The sequence below is a fragment of the Akebia trifoliata genome, chromosome 1, assembly GCF_017979445.1.
Source record: "Akebia trifoliata isolate Shusen 1 chromosome 1, ASM1797944v1, whole genome shotgun sequence".
NCBI classification, from domain to species: domain Eukaryota; kingdom Viridiplantae; phylum Streptophyta; class Magnoliopsida; order Ranunculales; family Lardizabalaceae; genus Akebia; species Akebia trifoliata.
In genome coordinates, this window is record NC_141375.1 from 12559598 (window position 1) to 12578739 (window position 19142).

Consider the following 19142-nt stretch of genomic DNA (forward strand, 5'->3'; position numbering starts at 1 on the left):
CATGAAGAATGACTGATGCATTCAGATCTGGAAATTGAGACTAATTTGTGTGAAAACTTCAAGAGAAGTTGAGAAGTTAAGTTGGAAGAGAAAAATCTCTCTCGAATCTATTTTATTCAACTACAACTTCTTTACAACTACATTTCATGGCGTATTTATAGGCAAAAGGGAAACATAATAGTCCAAGTGAAATGACAACATTACCCTTACATGACCACTTAAAAGTAACAAAATAAAACTACAAAGAAACTTCCAACTAACTCACTCACTCCAACAACTAACTATTTCAGGTTGTTACAAATAATTAATTAATTAACTAACAAACAAACTCCAACCAACCAACCAACCAACTAACTAACAAACTTCAACCACTGACTAACTTGGACTGCATCATTCTCCCATCCTTAAAAGAACTCGACCACGAGTTAGGAGACATAATAGGGCAGCAAATGTTGTACAATTAACACATCTAATGTGTTTAAATGTGGAGGAAGCTCCACCCTGTAAGCATTATCATTGATGCATTCCAATATCTTACAAGGTCCCACTTTGCAAGCTTTGAGTTTGGTGTATAAGCCACCCGACTGCTTATCTTTGTTTAAAACCACCCAAATCAAGTCGCCTACATTGTACACAACTCTCCTCTTATGAGGATCAGTAACTTCCTTATATTTGTTGTTCGAACTCTCAAGTTGGAATTTGATTTGTGCATGAAGATCCTTCATAAATGCTGCCATATCTTTAGTTCTAGCATTTGTTCTCTTGGTAAAGGAACAAAATCAACAACACTAGAGGGCTTTGAACCATACATCACTTCAAAAAGAGAAGTATTAGTAGTTTTGATCCTTGAAGAGTTGTAAGCAAATTCAGCCAAATTAATAACATTATCCCAACACTTGATACTCCTCAACTAGACAGCGTAGCCAATTCCCAAGGCTTCAATTGATAACTTATGTTTGCCCATCAGTTTGAAGGTGAAAGGAAGTGTTGGAATTCAATTCAGTTCACATGAACTTCCATAAAGTATGCCAAACATGTCTAAGGAACTTGGCATCTCTATCGGAGGCAATAGAAGGAGGCACAATATGCAATTTGTAAACCTCTTTGAAAAAGAGTTTAGCAATATGTGAAGCATCCATAATTTTCCGGCATGGAACAAAGTGTGCCATTTTAGAGAACTGATCCACAATCATCATGATAGTCATTCTTTCTTTAAGTGGGTGAGAGACCCAACACAAAGTCCATACTAAAGCACAACCAAGGTTTAGTAGGTACCGGAAGTGGTAAGTATAGCCCCACATTAGTAGCCACACCCTTGCTCTTTTGGCACACATGGCACCTTTGAACATACCTTGTGATTCCTGGTAAACAGTAATCCTTTTGAAGCAATGCAAGAGTCTTATCTCGACTAAAATGACCCAAATTGTGTAACTCAACAAGAATCTTCTCTCGTAAGGAACAATTTGGTACATACTATCTCATGACCTTGAAAAGAAAGCCATCTTTGACTAGAAAATCAACATGCTTACCTTGTTGAATTGTATGTAGAATAGGAGGTAAATAAGGATCCTTGAAACTATCAAACCAGCCACTACATTCCTCATCTCAATCAATAAAGTAGCTCTTCGACCCAACCCATCAGCTACCTTATTAAGAATATTGACTTGTGCTTCAAAGAGAAAGTGAATTGTTGTAAGAAATTCACCCACCGGGCATGTTGTTTGTTTAGATGATATTAGCTATTGGTGTACTTAAGAGCTTCATGGTCGGTACAAAGAATGAACTCCTTGTAAGCCAAATAGTACCCCCAATGGTTGATAGCTTGTACTATAGGATAGAACTCCAAATCATAAGTTAAATACTTGAGCTTAACACCATTCACTTTTCACTATACTAGGCAATGGGCTGTCCTTCTTGACTAAGAACAGCTCTAATTCCAACTCCCGATGCATCACCATCTAGTTCAAAAGTCTTATCAAAGTCGGGTAAAGTTAGAACGGAAGCCTCGGTAAGTACCCACAAAACTATCTTGGGCTTCTTGTTTCCACTCAAATACATTCTTCTTAAGGCAATTCGTGAGAGGGGCTGGTAAGGTACTGAAATTTCTAATAAATCTTCTATAAAAAATGGTAAGACCATGAAAGCTTCTCACTTCTTGAATGCTAGAAGGTGTAGGCCAACCCACAATGGCTTTGACCTTGTCTTCATCTGTGAATACTCCATAGGACACCACATACCCCAATAAAACCACTCAATCAACAACAAAGCTACATTTCTTCAAATTGTCATAAAACTTTTCTTTCCTCAACAAATCAAACACTTGTTGAAGATGGAATAGATGCTCCCTCAATCCGCGGTTATAAATCAATATATCATCAAATTAGACCACTACACGCACTCCCAAAAGAGGTTGCAACATTTGAATCATCACTCTCGTGAAATTGCTAGGAGCATTGGTGAGTCCAAATGGCATGACAAGCCATTCAAAGAGCCCATTGTGCGTCTTGAACATGGTTTTCCATTCATCCCATGGTCGGATTCTAATTTGATGATAACCTTTTCGGAGATCAATCCTGGAAAGCATTCTTGCACCCGTTAAGCAATCCAACATGTCATCCAACCTAAGAATCAGAAAACGATATTTTATAGTTATCTTGTTTATAACTTGACTATCCACATATTCTCCAAGAACGATCTTTTTTGGGTGTTAATATTGTTGGGACTGCACATGGGCTAAGACTAGGTCGTATGTACCCTCGCTCAAAGAGCTCTTCCACTTGCTTTTGAAGCTCTTCCTTCTCTTTAGTGTCATTCTATAGGCTGCCTTGTTTGGAAGGGTTGAATTGGGTACTAGATCAATGCAATGTTGGACACCTCACATAGGAGGCAACTCGGGAGGCAATTCAAGAGGAAAAACATCAGCATAGTGTTTTAGAAGTTCTTCCACAATTATTGGCTTATGAAAATCAATAACTTTTTCTTTTGGAATTAAAGCAACAATGTAACCAGAAGTAATCAAGTACCTCTTGGTAACTTTAACTTCACCCTCTTCTTAAACCATGATAGTTTGTAAGTATAATGTTCTTTGGTCTTGAGGTTCAATTTATCAATCACCCCTTGTACCTCTTGGTAACTTTAACTTCACCCACTTCTTAAACCATAATAGTTTGTAAGTATGACAATGTTCTTTGGTCTTGAGGTTCAATTTATCAATCACCACTTGTGACATCACATTCTCACAACTCCCTCCATCGATGATTAAGTTACACATTCTTCCACCAATATTACCAGTGGTAGAAAAGATATTGGTTCTCACCAATCTTCTTCATTTTCATGCTTGGGAGTAAGAAGAGTCTTCTTCATCATAGTTGCTAGTCCCTCTTCTTCATCAAGATCTCCACCAATGTTCGCATTGAGAGGTTGATAATAGATGGATAGTTCTTCATTTAGTTCCGATTCCACCATTTCCTCCAATAAAAATGCCTTATTGTGAGGATCATTTACCTTCCTACAGTCCAAAGACTTGTTTAAGGGCTCACCACATTTGTAGCACTTGAAGTTGTCACCTTGGAATTGATTTCCAGACCCAAATTGATTTGTATGGGACTGATCAGATGCATTAGGAATAGACTTTGCTTGCTGTCTAACCCCGGCAGCATCACTCTTACTCATATTTCATGAGTTGTCAAACTTGGTTTCAATTCAAAATGGTTGTCCAACCCTAGAGCTACCTTAGGACTTCTGTCTATACCTTGGTATACTCCTATTTTGTTGTTTTTCCACCAACGAAGCTCGATTATTAGCCTTCAAAACAATCCACAAATTTGGTAAACTAAGGATATCTTGAATAGAAGGTTTCAAGCCACTAAGATACCTTGCAACCATTTGTTCTTCTTTGGTTTCATTCAAATCAGCTCTTGCTACGAATTGATAGAACTCCTCGGTGTATTCATCCACACACCCATGTTGTTGATGATTCTACAAGGTTTTATACATGTTTGGATGTAATTGAAAGGAAGAAATTGCTCCTTGAGCTTCTTTTTCATCTTGTACAAATTCTTGATCTTCCCTTTATCTCTTTGAACTCGATTCACTTGCAATTATTCCCACCATGTGGAGGTCCTTCCCTTGAGTTTTATGGCAAGTAATTTCACCTTCCACTCCTCAGAAACCTCATAATACTCAAAAACTCATTCAAGAGCATTAAACCAATCAATAAATTCTTATGGATCGAGTTTACCTTGAAATTCCGGTAGATCTACATTGATATTATTCTCCAGTCAAAAATTACTATTCTGATTCATCCCAAAAGGATTTTTAAAATCGGAGGTGCTTGAGTTAGAAGTATCATCGTCTCCGGACATAGAATGAGGAGTTTGAAGCCTTCGAAGATGCTCCATTGGAGATTGAAGGTGTTCAACTTTTTCAGTTAAAGCCTCAACTTGTCTTCGAGGGTGTTCCATCTCATCTTGTGGATTAGGATGTTGTGCTGCCCCGTCCTTCCAGATTAATAGCAGCATTGGCGTCTCCCTGACCACATTGATTTCGTCGTCGTAGTTGTCGATTCATTTCGAATACCCGATGACACAACTTCAATAGTCAAAAACCAAAATTTTCAGGTCTGAAATTAAAAAACCAAATATGAAAATCCGCAATTTCAATATATCTGAAATTGAATACATATATGAAAATCTGCAACTTCAACAGATCTGAAATTGAAAATAGATCTGAAAAAAAATCTGTAATTTATTTTTTCACAGATCTAAAATCAGATTAACTTCTCTCCAAATTATATCGCATTCCCTTGTCTTTGATACCAAATGATGCAATCAAATCTAGAAATTGAGACTAATTTGTGTGAAAACTTCAAGAGAAGTTGAGAAGTTAAGTTGGAAGAGAAAAATCTCTCTTGAATCTATTTTATTCAACTAAACTTCTTAACGACACATTTGTTGGCCTATTTAAAGGCAAAATAGAAACATACCCGCCCAAGTGAAATGACAACATCACCTATACATGAAGACTTAAAAAGTGAAAATAAAACTAAAGATAAACTAATGACTAACTAACTAACTGACTCAAACAACTAACTATTTCAGGTTGTTACAAACTGAAATAACAAACAATTAACTAACTAACTAACAAACTCCAACCACTAACTAACTTGGACTGCATCAGACTCATGAGAAAACACATGATCCCAACCATTTAGATACAAAATCCAACAACTGAGATTTATGTGTATTTTGATAGCACAAATTAAGAAAAATATGTAAACATAGTATCTTTAATTTAGTTTTCATAGATATCAACTAAATTAACAAAAATCCTCTAATCTAAAGTCAATATTGACCTCATCCCTCCAGTGGACCGAGGGGGGGCATTGTCACCATCACCATCATCGTCACCGTCATCTCCCTCCTCCACTTAAAAGTGAGCCCTAGCTTTCAACTTTGAGAAGTCTTAGAATAATAAATACTGAAAAGATTTTTTTTTATAAAGCCCTCAAAGTTTTGGTGAATATTTTAGACATCCCTATGTTTTAAAAAATCTAATAAGACATCCTAGACCATGGTTTTTTTGAAAAGACTAAAGAAAAAAGATTTTTTTTTTTTTTTTTTTAAATTTAAATAAAAATCCCGCTTGAAGCACTGGGTGCCTGAGTAGGCTAGACACCCGCTTTCGACAACCGTGCCAAGGATAAATCTCAACATTGGATTCTATGATTTTTTAATGAGTCATTCTTCATGAGTCAAGGGATCCTGGCCCATACTTAAATTAGGTTGTGAATAATGTGTGCTCCCCGCTCTGGTGACACTTAAATCGTTGTTGGTTTGGACCCATCATTTAATGGCTCCCACAGAGGGTGATCATTGTTTTAAAATTCTAAGGTGTGAAGCGAGGCATTTCAGTAGTCAGAACCTTGAGGCATAACACTGGTGACCATGCATTTTTGTAGAAGGTAAGTTATTAAACATAAAAATAAAAAATAGAAGAGGAAATTTTTTTATGAGTATTCATAATTCCACATTTCAAAGTTAAGTATCCAGACCCAATTCCAAAGTCATCAAAATCCAATTGAAATGTACAACATTTGGAGGTTCATATTTCCCAAATTTCTAAATTTAAACCCCTTTAACAAAAACCAATACTTTCAGTTTAACAACCATTACTAAAAAGGAAAAAAAGAAGCAACACCACTCTAATACTTGTGCAACAACAGTGGAATAGACTCAGCATAGAGATAAAAGTAGAAATACTGAAGAAACAAAAACTAGTGGAAGAATAGCCAGAGTTTGATATCTAAATTGAAGTTTATATCGTGAACAACTTTATAATTATAATGACTATTGTGTATTGATATTTGTATTTTGCTTCACCATACCAACTCAATTGATTTGAACTCCTTCAGATGCTTGCTGCTTTGAGGAACGAACACAATGCCTTCCAAAGACTGAACCCTTTTAATACTGAGGAAGAGGTATATATGCTATTCTGCTAAACGCCTCTTCTCCATATATTTATTTGCCTTTCAATATTCAAGTTTGTGTTTATAGTTGGAGAACTGTTTCATGATTTGTGACTTAGCTAAGTGAAGCCAAATTTTAATGTGTTCTTAATGTAATAAACATTTACATAATGTTCAGGATTAAGCAAAGCCATTGTTGCATAGTTGTGTGCTAGTTTCTTTGTGGGGGAGTTTTACAACATTGGCATTATTCTCACCAATTTTATATTTTATTGTCTTCTTAGAGATTCATTCAGCACTTTGAGCTTCTACAGAGAGCTCATGTTCCTGATCAAATCTCATACTTGTTGTTCAAGGAATCTACAATCCATGTGCGCTTCTCTGTGAGTATTCATGACATCTAATGCATTTTTTCTTCTTTCCTTAGTTCGTGTCATGTAAACATGTGGCATTTTTCCTCTTTTTTGTGTCCCCAGACCCTTGTTAAGTACAATTACTTCAGAGATGCTCAAAGAATTGCAAAAGAGCTCAGGAGTAGTTTTTCCAATGATCCGGATAGACTGGCCGAGCTACGACAGATAGAGCAGATCGCTGAGCATAACCGGGTTGCCCTCAATGTCATTTCCCAAGCAGGGGCCAATGACCCATCCCTTAAGGTTTCATTCGAGTTCAGCCACCATCCTTGCTTTGCCATTGCTGTTGTGAAGAGATCTTAAAATATTGTTCCTTTATTCCCTCCAATTTTGAAAATCTAAGTAGGCCTTTTTATACATTTTTAAGTCACACCACTTGGTGCTTTTGTAACATTAGAAGGAAAAAAAATGATTAAATTATTTTCTGTTTGGCTCAATTGAAAATGCAGCTTTAAAGAAGATAAGTTATTGATATAATCTGGAAGCATTATTAATAAATAGTAATTTTCTCACCAAAATAATGAAATAATAATCTTAGAATTACTCATTATAACTGAATTTAAAATTATTGTTTGTATCACATATAAAGTATTAGCATCTTGAGGAGTATCTGAACCGTGGGGGTGTTGATACAGTTCTACCAAGGGAGGATATAATTGTTGGTAGTAGTGAAATGTTGGATGTTTGCATCCTCTACAATACTATTTCTTCCATGAATGCCACTCCAAAAGTAGTGTTATTTTGTATTTAAGTCCAAAAATTAGGGATTTAATTGTCATTGTTCAATGGAGATTCTGTAACTATCACAGTGAAGAGTTAAATACAAAATTTTCATTGTGTAATTTCTCCTTCCTCCCTCTTCATTTGCAAAGGAAAATTAAAACTGCTTTTTGTTCCCTTACTATCTTCTCTGCTACCTACCTACTCCAAACTTTTTATGCAAAAGTTGAAGCAAACTGAATATTGAAGAATAAATTGTTGAAGATAGATTTTTCTGCAAAATCAATTAAAGTTCAATCAGTTTCTTCTCTTATTTCCCAATGATTTTTCCATAGTTTCCAGTTGACTGCACATCTTACTATGATTTAGACATTTATTTTACAGACTTTCACAGCTCATTTAACAGTATGTGTGCTTGCTGGATGTGGTGATTGGTGAGTCAAGTGCATTGATGGAGATTTCTTGTAGGTAAGAAGGGGGGCTTTACATGATTTTATATAGAAATAGTGGGTCTGATCATCTCTGTGTCTATCTATTTATAATGGTCATGTGAAGATCATTAGAGAAGTTTTTAATAAGAGACGTATTTTTAAAACATTTTAATTCAGTAACAGTTCTGGGGTTTCATGCAAAACCTGATAACAGGGACCTTTCTGACATTGAAAAATCAGATTTTAGGTTTCCCCATCTTCCAGAAAATGTTTCGTGGGTGTAGTGTTGTTGAGATTTGGGCATATATGTATATTATATTGGTTCTTCAAATTTCAAAGTACATGGAATGGGTTGTTAAGACAGAAACTTCCCGTGGAATGGATACAATTGAAGGAGCAATGACGATTTCTGATCCAAAGACGAGAATGGTGAGGATGACCTATGGCCGCGGTAATGCTAACTTGGTGTTTATTTAGGAGCTGATTGATTCAGCTGCTAGAATTTGCTGTCAGCTTCTGCTGTCAGAATCTATTGTTAGAATCTGTTGTCAGAATCTGTTGTCAGAATCTGAAACACTGAAAAGCTTGCTTGATAGAGGTTTCTAAAAGTGCTATGCTGTCAGAATCTGGTAATTACTGCTTGATACAACTTCAAGAATTTGCTATATTAGGGTAAAATGACCAAAAAACCCTTAAGGTTGATAATGCACCCAGAATACATTAAAAATTACCAGAATACTCCTATAATTATATAATTACACTAAATATATATAAATATAATAAAATTATATAAAAATTAAAATAATTATTATTTTAATTTTAAAATGTCTATAAAAATTATAGAAAAATTTATAATTCTATAGAAATTTCGGCAGCATCTCCTCTTAAAAATGGACATATTAAATTTTCCTGATAAACAAAATACTTGCATAATACGCAATCCAAAATTCACATTGTACATAACACATCCACATTACATCGTATATACATAACACATCCACATTACATCTAATATACATTTTGACATCATTTAAACATAATAATCATAGTTAATATAATAAGTAAAATTGAAATAATAAAAAAAAAACATGAAAAATATACATTCAACAAATGCATACAAAAGATATTTTTCATTCTTCTTATTTGACTCCATTACTTTATCTTAAGGAACATTATCATTGATAATGTCAATTTCATCTACCCACAGAAAAGACCATGCATGTCTCTATAAAGTAAAATAACACATGAATTAATATCAATATCATCAAATATAAATGCGCACCCAACATTAATATCAATACCATATTACCTGTCAAGATGGAAACCTATAAAACATTCTCCAATAATTTTCTTTTGTTTTAGCTGTAACTAATGTCATCACTCGACCACATGAACAACATGGTGGATACGTATAGTTTGCCATCAATGTTATTTATCATATACAAAGACAATAAATAAATAATCATAGAATCTTCGAAATATACTTAAAAATAATATAATTTTTATTCCAACATCGTTTAATAGTATTTACAATTACAATACAAAATGAAAAAACAGAATATGAAAATGTATCAATGATTGCCAGTAAAAATGACATCAGCTATTAAATCCCTATGTATTTTCATTATTTGTTGACTTTGACGACCTACTAATGGGGGAATTGGATACTCTTGATTAGTGATACCTTCTTCTTCCACTCCCGTAGATCTTTCTTCCACTCCCATAGATCCTTCTTCCTCGAATAGAGCAAATTCTTCATCGACAATCGCTTGTTTTCTGATAAAATTATGCAATGCCATACAAGCAACAATAATGTTTCGTTGTTTGTCTAAATTATATGAACGCATCAACTTCAAGATTGACCATTTTACTTTCAAAACCTCAAAGGTTCGTTCGATCACGTTCCGAAGTGATGAATGTAAATGATTGAATAGCTCATTTTGACCATTTGCCCGTGATCTTCTATAGTCTTGTAGATGGTATCGAACACCTCGATAAGGTGCGAGATAATCATCCATGAGTGGGTACCCAGCGTCTACCAAATAGTATTTACCTATTATCCAAAAAAAAATATTAATAATTTCTAGGATTGAATATAAACAGATATAATTGACAAACTTTTAAATATATACCTGGTGGAGGATATGGAAAATTTAAACTGGGAGTATTCACTGTCTCAAGGAAGACACGTGAATCATTAACCGACCCTTCCCAACCAACCACCACATGAGTGAACAACATGTCAAACGAACATGTTGCCATTACATTTTGTGTGAGTCCCTTATGTCCTCGATATCGTATTTGTTTTGCAATTGGTACAAATGCACTAACATGCGTTCCGTCTATCGCTCCAATACAATCCTACATATTTTTAAGGTATATTAATATATAAACATTAATAAAACAAATATTTTTCAAATATATATATATATATATATAATTACATTAAAATATGGCAAAAAATGAGGATTGTTACGGATGTGCGAAGAGACTTCATTGAGGTCGGGAGGTACAATTAAGGACATTGACAAGTTCACAATAATTAAAAGAACTTTGTTGAAATACTTGCTAACCGTTTGAGGTGAGTGATCGAAATGATTTGCAATTAATCTTTGACCTTGATTATGTCCTATTACCAATAAGAACATCGCTAGTTGTTCTTGAATAGTAACGTAGCGTCCCATCTTCAATAGACCTTGATCTTCCAAAATACTACACAGATTTAGAAATACGTGTCGTTCCATTCTAAATAGTGCATGACACGTCGCACGATTATCATCTAGTGTTTCCCGACAAAGTCAATCCCCTTTAACTGACTATTACTATGTGGCTCCCTATATAAGAAATTATCGCAATAAAATAATGAACCTAAGACGCCTCCTGTAGTGGCCATACGTAAACCACTTGACTCGACAGTATTGGTGGTATCACCATTTGAACTGATGGTATCAGTCGTATCATCTGAATTGATAGTAATCGTGGTATCAATTGTATCATCTGAATCCATATGACCTGCTTATAAATCCATATTAGTCCTATATATCCATCTAACAAAAAATATTAATCACAATATTCATCCAACAACAAATAAAATATCAGATATCCATCAATAAAAAATATATGATCCAAACTTCATAGTATATTACACCATAACACATCCAAAAAGTAACCAATTTATACTACACCTTATAAGTGCATCATAAAACCCACATAAAATATTAAAGTAATATATAAACATGTCTAAACATCTTTCTCAGTCATAAAATCAGACATCTCGTCCTCCAGCCACCCAAGACGAACCTCTGCTGATCGTAACGGACAAAATATTTCTCTGAATTGTTTGTTCTTACTAAACATCTTCAACGCAAAACGATAAAGATCACTCTTGGGGGTTAAATCTGGTAGTTCATCTGAGAGAGACACCAACTCTTGAATACTACATTTCTTAATATTAATGGGATTGGTAGCAGCATATGTTTGAACATGAACTGCATCTGCGAGCTTCTCCAATGACTGGCTAATTTGCACTGTAGTAGTCATCTTCTGCCTACGACCATGAGGTGGTAGATGATCACCACTTCTATGTCGAAAAGGGTATGTGGGTAGGGGTACAGTATGGTTAGCATCATCTTCAAACTCATTATCAGCATCAGGAGTAAAGTCTAAAGGTGTATCAGACTCTGGAGGTTGGGTCGCCATAACATCATCTAGCTCATCCGCATCAAGATTCTCATTCGGAGGTGTTGATGCAGATGGCATTGTACCAGATGCAGGCGACCACATGCGGCTACCAATGGCATATGTGCCTCCAAAAATGAAATCTAATTGTTGTGCAAACTTCAGAGGTTCCTTTCGAAATATTGCATCTTTTGGATGATGCTATAAAAAATATAAACCCTAAGTTACATAAAGAAACAAAAATTTTAAAATAAATAAAATGTCAAATTAACAAAAAAATGTACCTCCAACCACCCATCCCACCACTCATCACTTGCATCTAATATGTCAGTCTCAATATCATAAGAGACGCCAGTATTCGTGCAAACCTTATTCCAACGTCCCCAAATGCCTTTTTGTCTATCCCATTTGTTTTTCATTTGCCCTCTATCGTAATAAACGTTTGTTCTTTTATTAAACTCCTTGACCAAGAAATCATAACCGGTCTTGTCAAGTACTTTATGCGGTCTCCTCCCCTTCTTAACTAAGTCATAACAGATCTCGACCCAAACTTCATGTTGTTTGGGTGTCCAATTTGCTTTCGCATTCTTTGAATTGTTATCTTCCATCTGCCATTGGTAATAACAAGAGTAGCGCATAGAATAGAACATGTCATATTCTATTTCAATAATATAACATGATTCATTGGTTGAATAATAATTGTTATGTGTGTGTACGCGTGTAAGTTAAAGAAAAAAAAATATATATTTTAACTTTTGCATAGTGTATAATCAAAGAGAGAAACCAGGAGGCAATGTCAGGTTACCATATAGATAGCCGGCAGAACGCACAGTTCTCAGTCCCACGGTGAGGGAGCCCTGTGTTCTCAATATTTGACTGTATAACGTACAGTAATTGTTGTGTGCGTGTGTAAGTTAAAGAAAAACATATATAAATTTTTGAACTAACAATCAATAGATGAGACTGAACAATCACAAGTTATTTGCACGTAACTAAATTTTAACATTCCTCCCTACATGTAAAAAACAATTAGATTGCCTCCTTGAATATTTGACCTTGAACCAATCAAGAATTGTATACTATTTGGGTAGGTAGTGTGTTGGAGACTCACATTTTGGGATATGGGAATAATGAGATTCAACCTGTGAGACCAAAGAAGATGCAATGGAATTATAACATTCATCATTCACTATACCATCAACAGGGCATTTCTAGGCTGCGCAATATGCGAAGAATTTGGTAACCCCATAGATTACGTTGCAAATCCAATGTTTTCTTGTATTTGGATTGTACAATAGTCCAAATTCCAGTTAAACTTTCGACAAGTTGTAGAAGAATTATTGAGAATTATGCTTATTCAAATCTATAAAAAAAATGGCATCTTATGTTTGTTAATCTATTCATCATGGAATAATTTTGTGATGGTAGTTGGAGTTGGCAGCTCTCCTAGGGTTTTCTCATCTAGGATCCCTAGAGAAGGGATCAAATTAATAAGCCCATACGAACAGCTTGATGACTGCCTTCTTTCAATACTATGATTCATTTATATATTCAATATGGAACAATTTTGCTATTAAGTTTATTGGCAAACTTTGAGCCTTGATTCCTTTGTCCAGCCTTTCCAGAGTCTATCCCATTCATTTACAAAAAATAAATAAATAAATAAATAACCGCATAAAAATATGCTAGACCTCTAGACTCTAGAGCAGAAACTCACATGGAAAAGTGTAACGCTCATATAGAGAAGCCTATTGTTTGTTGCAAATGATCCTAATTCATATTGAAATGGTAGATGGTGCACCTTAAAATTTTCAATGGGTTTATAAAAAAAATGGATATCACTGTGAACCCCACTATTACATGTATTTTCTCGAGAGGCATTTATGATTCTGTCCGGAAGTCCTTGAGAAGAGCACCCATACAGCCAACAAACAACAGAGGGCGAAGGAGAATTCAGACAACATATGCAACCGAAGGGCAATGTCAACTCAATTGTTTTCAATCCTAAAAGTACGAATTCTATTCCCTCTTCTCATATTCTAATCAAAGAGTCATAATAGAGTTCCGACTCAACATCCATCACCAATGAGACTGTAAAAGATTTTTTTTCTTTAGCAGATCAGAAATGTTCGCTCTTATATCCCATACCACCCCCACCACAAGTTGTGCATAACCTTCAATTTAACAAGGGTTACCTTCTACAGTACTACACATCTCCAATAGTACAATCTAAGATAAATGTCCATTTAACTTTTCCTTTGACATCCTTAACAGTAAGTCTAATTTGATAAAATATATAATCAACCATCACAATGCCACACTAATCAGGGAAATCATGATCATGCAAGTGAGAAAAAATGAGAGAGATTAAAGTCAAGATTTACATCTTGAACATTTTAATCGCTCATAAATAGCCCTAAAAATGAACACAAAAACATCCACAATTTGGAATGGAAGAATATTTGGGTACACCCGATCAATTGGAATGGTGAATAAAAATAAACAACAAAAATAAGCAAAAATTTCTGTTAATCGAACAATAAATTGGTGAATATTATTTTTTTCTATTATAATTTTTTAATAAAAATCTAACAAGAAATTGAAAATTACAAAAATCCTAACAGAAAGTTTTCTGTTAATCGAACATTCAAGTTGGAATTTCGTAAAAAATCGAAATCCATGACAGAGAGAGAGAGAGAGAGAGCTCACAGGTCTTCTTAGAAGCTGCTGTGCGAATGAATCGAAAGCCGTCGATCGGAAAAGGGGCAAAGGAGAGATTGAGTTCACGTTCGGAAAACTGATCGGCGTCGTTGTCAGTTTAACCAAGACAACGTCTTCGTCGTTGTCGATGGTAAACGGTCGGAAAACTGATCGGCATCGTAGAGTTGGGTCGCCATTAGCTGTCGAAATCGATGAGAGAGAGAGAGTGTGTGATATGGATCGAAAACAGTCGAAGTTATAATCGCGGACTGAGCATGTAAATTTGATAAATGATGAAGGGCAAATTTGTCATTTCACTACGACGCGTTAAAACGCAAATGCGCGAAGCGGCTCACATGCGCTTTTCAAAACACCGTTTTTTTTTTCATATTTGCGTTTACAACTTCAAAACGCCGCGTTTAGAAGCGATATCAAGCACGCGAAATTTCGTAAAATCTAGCTTTTTGACGCAAACGCCGGTAAAGCCGCATTTCGAAGCGCAATCAATCGGCCCCTTCCTAATCATCCTGACATTGGGATACAGGTTTTTGAGTTGCAAACATAGGAGAGTAGTGGAGGAAGAGAGAGAGAGAGAGAGCTTTATAGGATGTAAAATTAAGTGAAAAAGCTGGTCCTTTTGGATTGGTCGTTAAGTATTTTCTAGTAAGTGTTAGATGCTGGGCCCAAAACATGCATGCTGATGTACCAGACATGCAGCCTTTGCATGTCTTTTATGTGGTCACAAGGTTCCTAGTTGTAGTGTCGTTTTGGCATTCGAGCTAATCCCTTGATTTAACTTCTCAAATGAATCTCGTTATTTCTACTGCTCTTTAAAACAATAACCCACACAAATGACAATTGAGGATGAGAGGAGTGATAACTTGTTTAAGCCTAGCTGAGTAGTTTGGGTGAACCTAGAGGGTTGCCTCTTCCAAACTTGGGTAGGGCATTATTGAGATATGTATAAACCCCAACAATTGGATTTTGTGTTTTAAAGCTTAGGATCATGTGTATTTTCGAGATTATTAGTTCCTAAGTCATCCATATCTATGGGCTATGGCAGACCCAAATGAGGACCTTGGTTGGACCTATATATATATAGGGTAGCGTTCAATGGCAAACTTTTTGGCAAAACATTTTTCAAAACATGAGTTAGAGATTTTGTAATGGGCTGATTTTTGGTGATGATGATCTCCTCACCGAGGAGATCATCATCACTAAAAATCAGCCCATTCGAAAACCTCTAACTCATGTTTTGAAAAATGTTTTGCCAAAAAGTTTGCTAAAAAGTTGGCCATTGAACGCCCCCCATATATATATATATATATATATATATATATATATATATATATATATAGGGAGCAGTTCAACAGTCCTAAGTTTGCCAAACATTTTTCAAAACATGGCTTAGAAACTTTGGAATGAGCTGATTTTTTGTGAGAATGATCTCTACGGTGAAGAGATCATCCTCTCCAAAAATCAGCTCATTTTGAAATTTCTAACCCATGTTTTGAAAAATGTTCAGCACCAAACATTTTGGCAAAACATGGGTTAGAAGTTTTTGAATGGGCTGATTTTTGGTGACGATGATCTCTACGGTGAGGAGATCATCATCACCAAAAATCAGCCCATTCCAAAACTTATAATCCCATAAAAATGGTTTACAAAAAATGGACGGTCCACAATTTTTCAACTTGTAAACATGGGGCTAGAAGTTTTGGAATGGGCTGATTTTTGGTGATGATGATCTCCTCGATCATCCTCACCAAAAATCAGCCCATTCCAAAACTTCTAACCCATGTAGGACAAAAATGGTTGGCTAAAATGTTTGGTGCTGAACGGGACCCATATATATATATGGGAGTGGTTCGATAGCCCTAAAGTTTGCCAAACATTGTGCCAAACATTTTTTGTAAAGCACTTTTGATGGGGTTAAAAGTTTTGGAATAGGCTGATTTTTTGTGAGGATGATCTCTACGGTGAAGAGATTATCCTCACCAAAAATCAGCTCATTTTGAAACTTCTAACCCTACTTTACAAGTTGAAGAATCGTGAACCGTCTAATTTTTGAAAATCACTTTTGACGAGGTTAGAAGTTTTGGAATAAGCTGAGTTTTGGTGAGGATGATCTCCTCATCATAGAGATCATCCTCACAAAAAATCAGCTCATTCCAAAGTTTCTAACCCATGTTTTGAAAAATGTTTGGTAAACTGTAGGGCTGCTGAACCGGCCCCTATATATATAGGGAAATGTTCAACACCCTACACTTTACCCTACGCTTTACCAAACGTGTTTTGTCCTACATGGGTTAGAAGTTTTGGAATGGGCTGATTTTTGGTGAGGATGATCTCTACATAAAAAATGATTTACAAAAAATGGAGGGTCCACAATTCTTCAACTTGTAAACATGAGTCTAGAAGTTTTGGAATGGGCTGATTTTTGATGAAGATGAGCTTCTCACCATAGATATCACTCTGACGAAAAATCAGTCAATTCCAAAACTTCTAACCCATGTGGGAAAAACTTCTAACCCATGTAGGACAAAACACGTAGGGCATACCAAACATTTTCCATATACATATGGGGGTGGATTATGAGACATGTAAAGACAATGGTTTTTCAAAATATGAGTTAGAAGTTTCGGATTGAGCTGATTTTTTGTGAGGATGGTCTCTATGATGAGAAGATCATCCTTACAAAAAATCAGCTCAACCTGAAACTTAAAGTCCATCAAAAGTGATTTACAAATTATTGGTAAAAAATCGAAGGTCCACATTGTAAATAATTTTTGATGGCGTTAAAAGTTTTAGATTGGACTCATTTTTATTTTACGATGATCTTCTCATCATAGAGATCATCCTCACAAAAAATCATCTCAATTTGAAACTTCTAACTCATATTTTACAAAATTATTATTATTACATTATTTTTACATATGTTTTTCCATACGTCCCATGATATATATATATGGGAGAGCGTTCGGAGGCCCTAAAGAGAGTTAAACATTTTTCAAACAAGGGTTAGAAGTTTTGGAATGGGTTGATTTTTTGTGAGGGTGATCTCTATGATGAAGAGATCATCCTCACCAAAAATCAGCTCATTCCGAAATTTCTAACCCTAGTTTACAAGTTGAAGAATCGTGGACCGTCCGATTTTTGTAAACCACTTTTGATGGGGTTAAAAGTTTCAGTATGAGCTGATTTTTTGTGAGAATGATCGCCACATTATAGAGATCATCCTCAGAAAAAATCAGCCCATTATGAAACTTCTGACCCATACATTAAAAAATGTTTGGCTCACTTTAAGGCCTCTAAACGCCTCCAATATATATGGGAGGCGTTTAGAGGCTTTAAAGTGAGCCAAACATTTTTTAATGTCTGGGTTAGAAGTTTCAGAATGGGCTGATTTTTTTTTAGGAAGGGAGATCATCCTCAGAAAAAATTAGCCCATTCTGAAACTTCTAACCCCATTAAAAGTGGTTTACAAAAATTGGACGGTCCACGATTCTTCAACTTGTAAACTAGGGTTAGAAGTTTCAGAATGGGCTGATTTTTTCTGAGGATGGGAGATCATCATCAGAAAAAATCAACCCATTTCGAAACTTCTAACCCCATCAAAAGTGGTTTACAAAAATCAGACGATCCACGATTCTTCAACTTGTAAACTAGGGTTAGAAGTTTCAGAATGGGCTGATTTTTTCTGAGGATGGGAGATCATCATCAGAAAAAATCAACCCATTCTGAAACTTCTAACCCCATCAAAAGTGGTTTACAAAAATCAGACGATCCACGATTCTTCAACTTGTAAACTAGGGTTAGAAGTTTCAGAATGAGCTGATTTTTTATGAGGATGATCTCTTCATCATAGAGATCACCCTCACAAAAAATCAGCCCATTCCGAAACTTCTAATCCGTGTTTTGAAAAATGTTTGGCACAATGTTTAGCTTTCTTTAAGGCTTCCAAACGCTCCCCTATATATATATATATATATATATATTGAGAGAGAGAGAGAGAGAGAGAGAGAGTGTGTCGTGCTGAGAATAACATTGGGGGGGGGGACATCAGCTGACGTGGATGCACGCTAGAACCATAGATGCTTTTTATCGAGATATGAGTGAAATCTCAATGAAAGCATCTATGGTTCTGTACACACCAATGTCCCCCACGATGTCCCTCACAATGAAAGCATATATATATATATATAGATAGGAGGGTGTTGAAGAGACATAAGTAAAATACATATGTAAAAAAAATCATTTTTCAAAATATTGGTTAGAAGTTTCGGATTGAGCTGATTTTTTGTGAGGATGATCTTTCTCATCATGAAGATCATCCTCACAAAAAATCAGTCCAATATGAAACTTCTAAATCCATCAAATGTGATTTACAAATTATTGGTAAATATCGACGGTCCACATTCTAAATCAGTTTTGATAGGGTTAGAAGGTTCAGAATGGGCTGATTTTTTGTGAGGATGACTTTCTCATCATAGAGATCGTTCTTACAAAAATCAGCTTAATATGAACCTTTTAACCTATATTTTGAACAATGATTATTTTTATGCATGTCACTTCAATGCTCCCCATTATAACCTTATCAAAATAGATTGCGAGCCTCACCAAAAATCAAACCATTCTGAAACTTCTAACCCCATCAAAAGTGGTATACAAAAAATGGATTGTCCGTGATTCTTCAACTTGTAAACATTGGGTTAGAAGTTTTGAAATGAG

The 19142-nt window shown here is 35.4% G+C and overlaps 2 protein-coding genes across 2 annotated transcripts in view; one reads left to right on the plus strand and one right to left on the minus strand.

The window, feature by feature from the left end:
• MAK10 (MAK10 homolog) overlaps positions 1-7359 on the plus strand; it is a 55016-nt gene extending 47657 nt beyond the window's left edge. The window contains 3 exon segments of the mRNA XM_086439555.1: positions 6413-6481; positions 6754-6852; positions 6946-7359. Of these exon segments, the coding sequence (XP_086295681.1) occupies positions 6413-6481; positions 6754-6852; positions 6946-7185 (408 nt within the window). The 3' untranslated portion in view covers positions 7186-7359.
• Positions 7360-11273: 3914 nt separating this feature from the next.
• On the minus strand, positions 11274-12960 carry LOC147410736 (L10-interacting MYB domain-containing protein-like). The gene is made up of 3 exons (XM_086421603.1): positions 12907-12960; positions 12080-12319; positions 11274-11912 (listed from the first exon to the last, which is right to left on the minus strand). The coding sequence occupies exons 1-3, from the start codon at positions 12958-12960 to the stop codon at positions 11274-11276; spliced, it is 933 nt and encodes a 310-aa protein (XP_086277729.1).
• Between the last annotated feature and the right edge of the window lie 6182 nt (positions 12961-19142).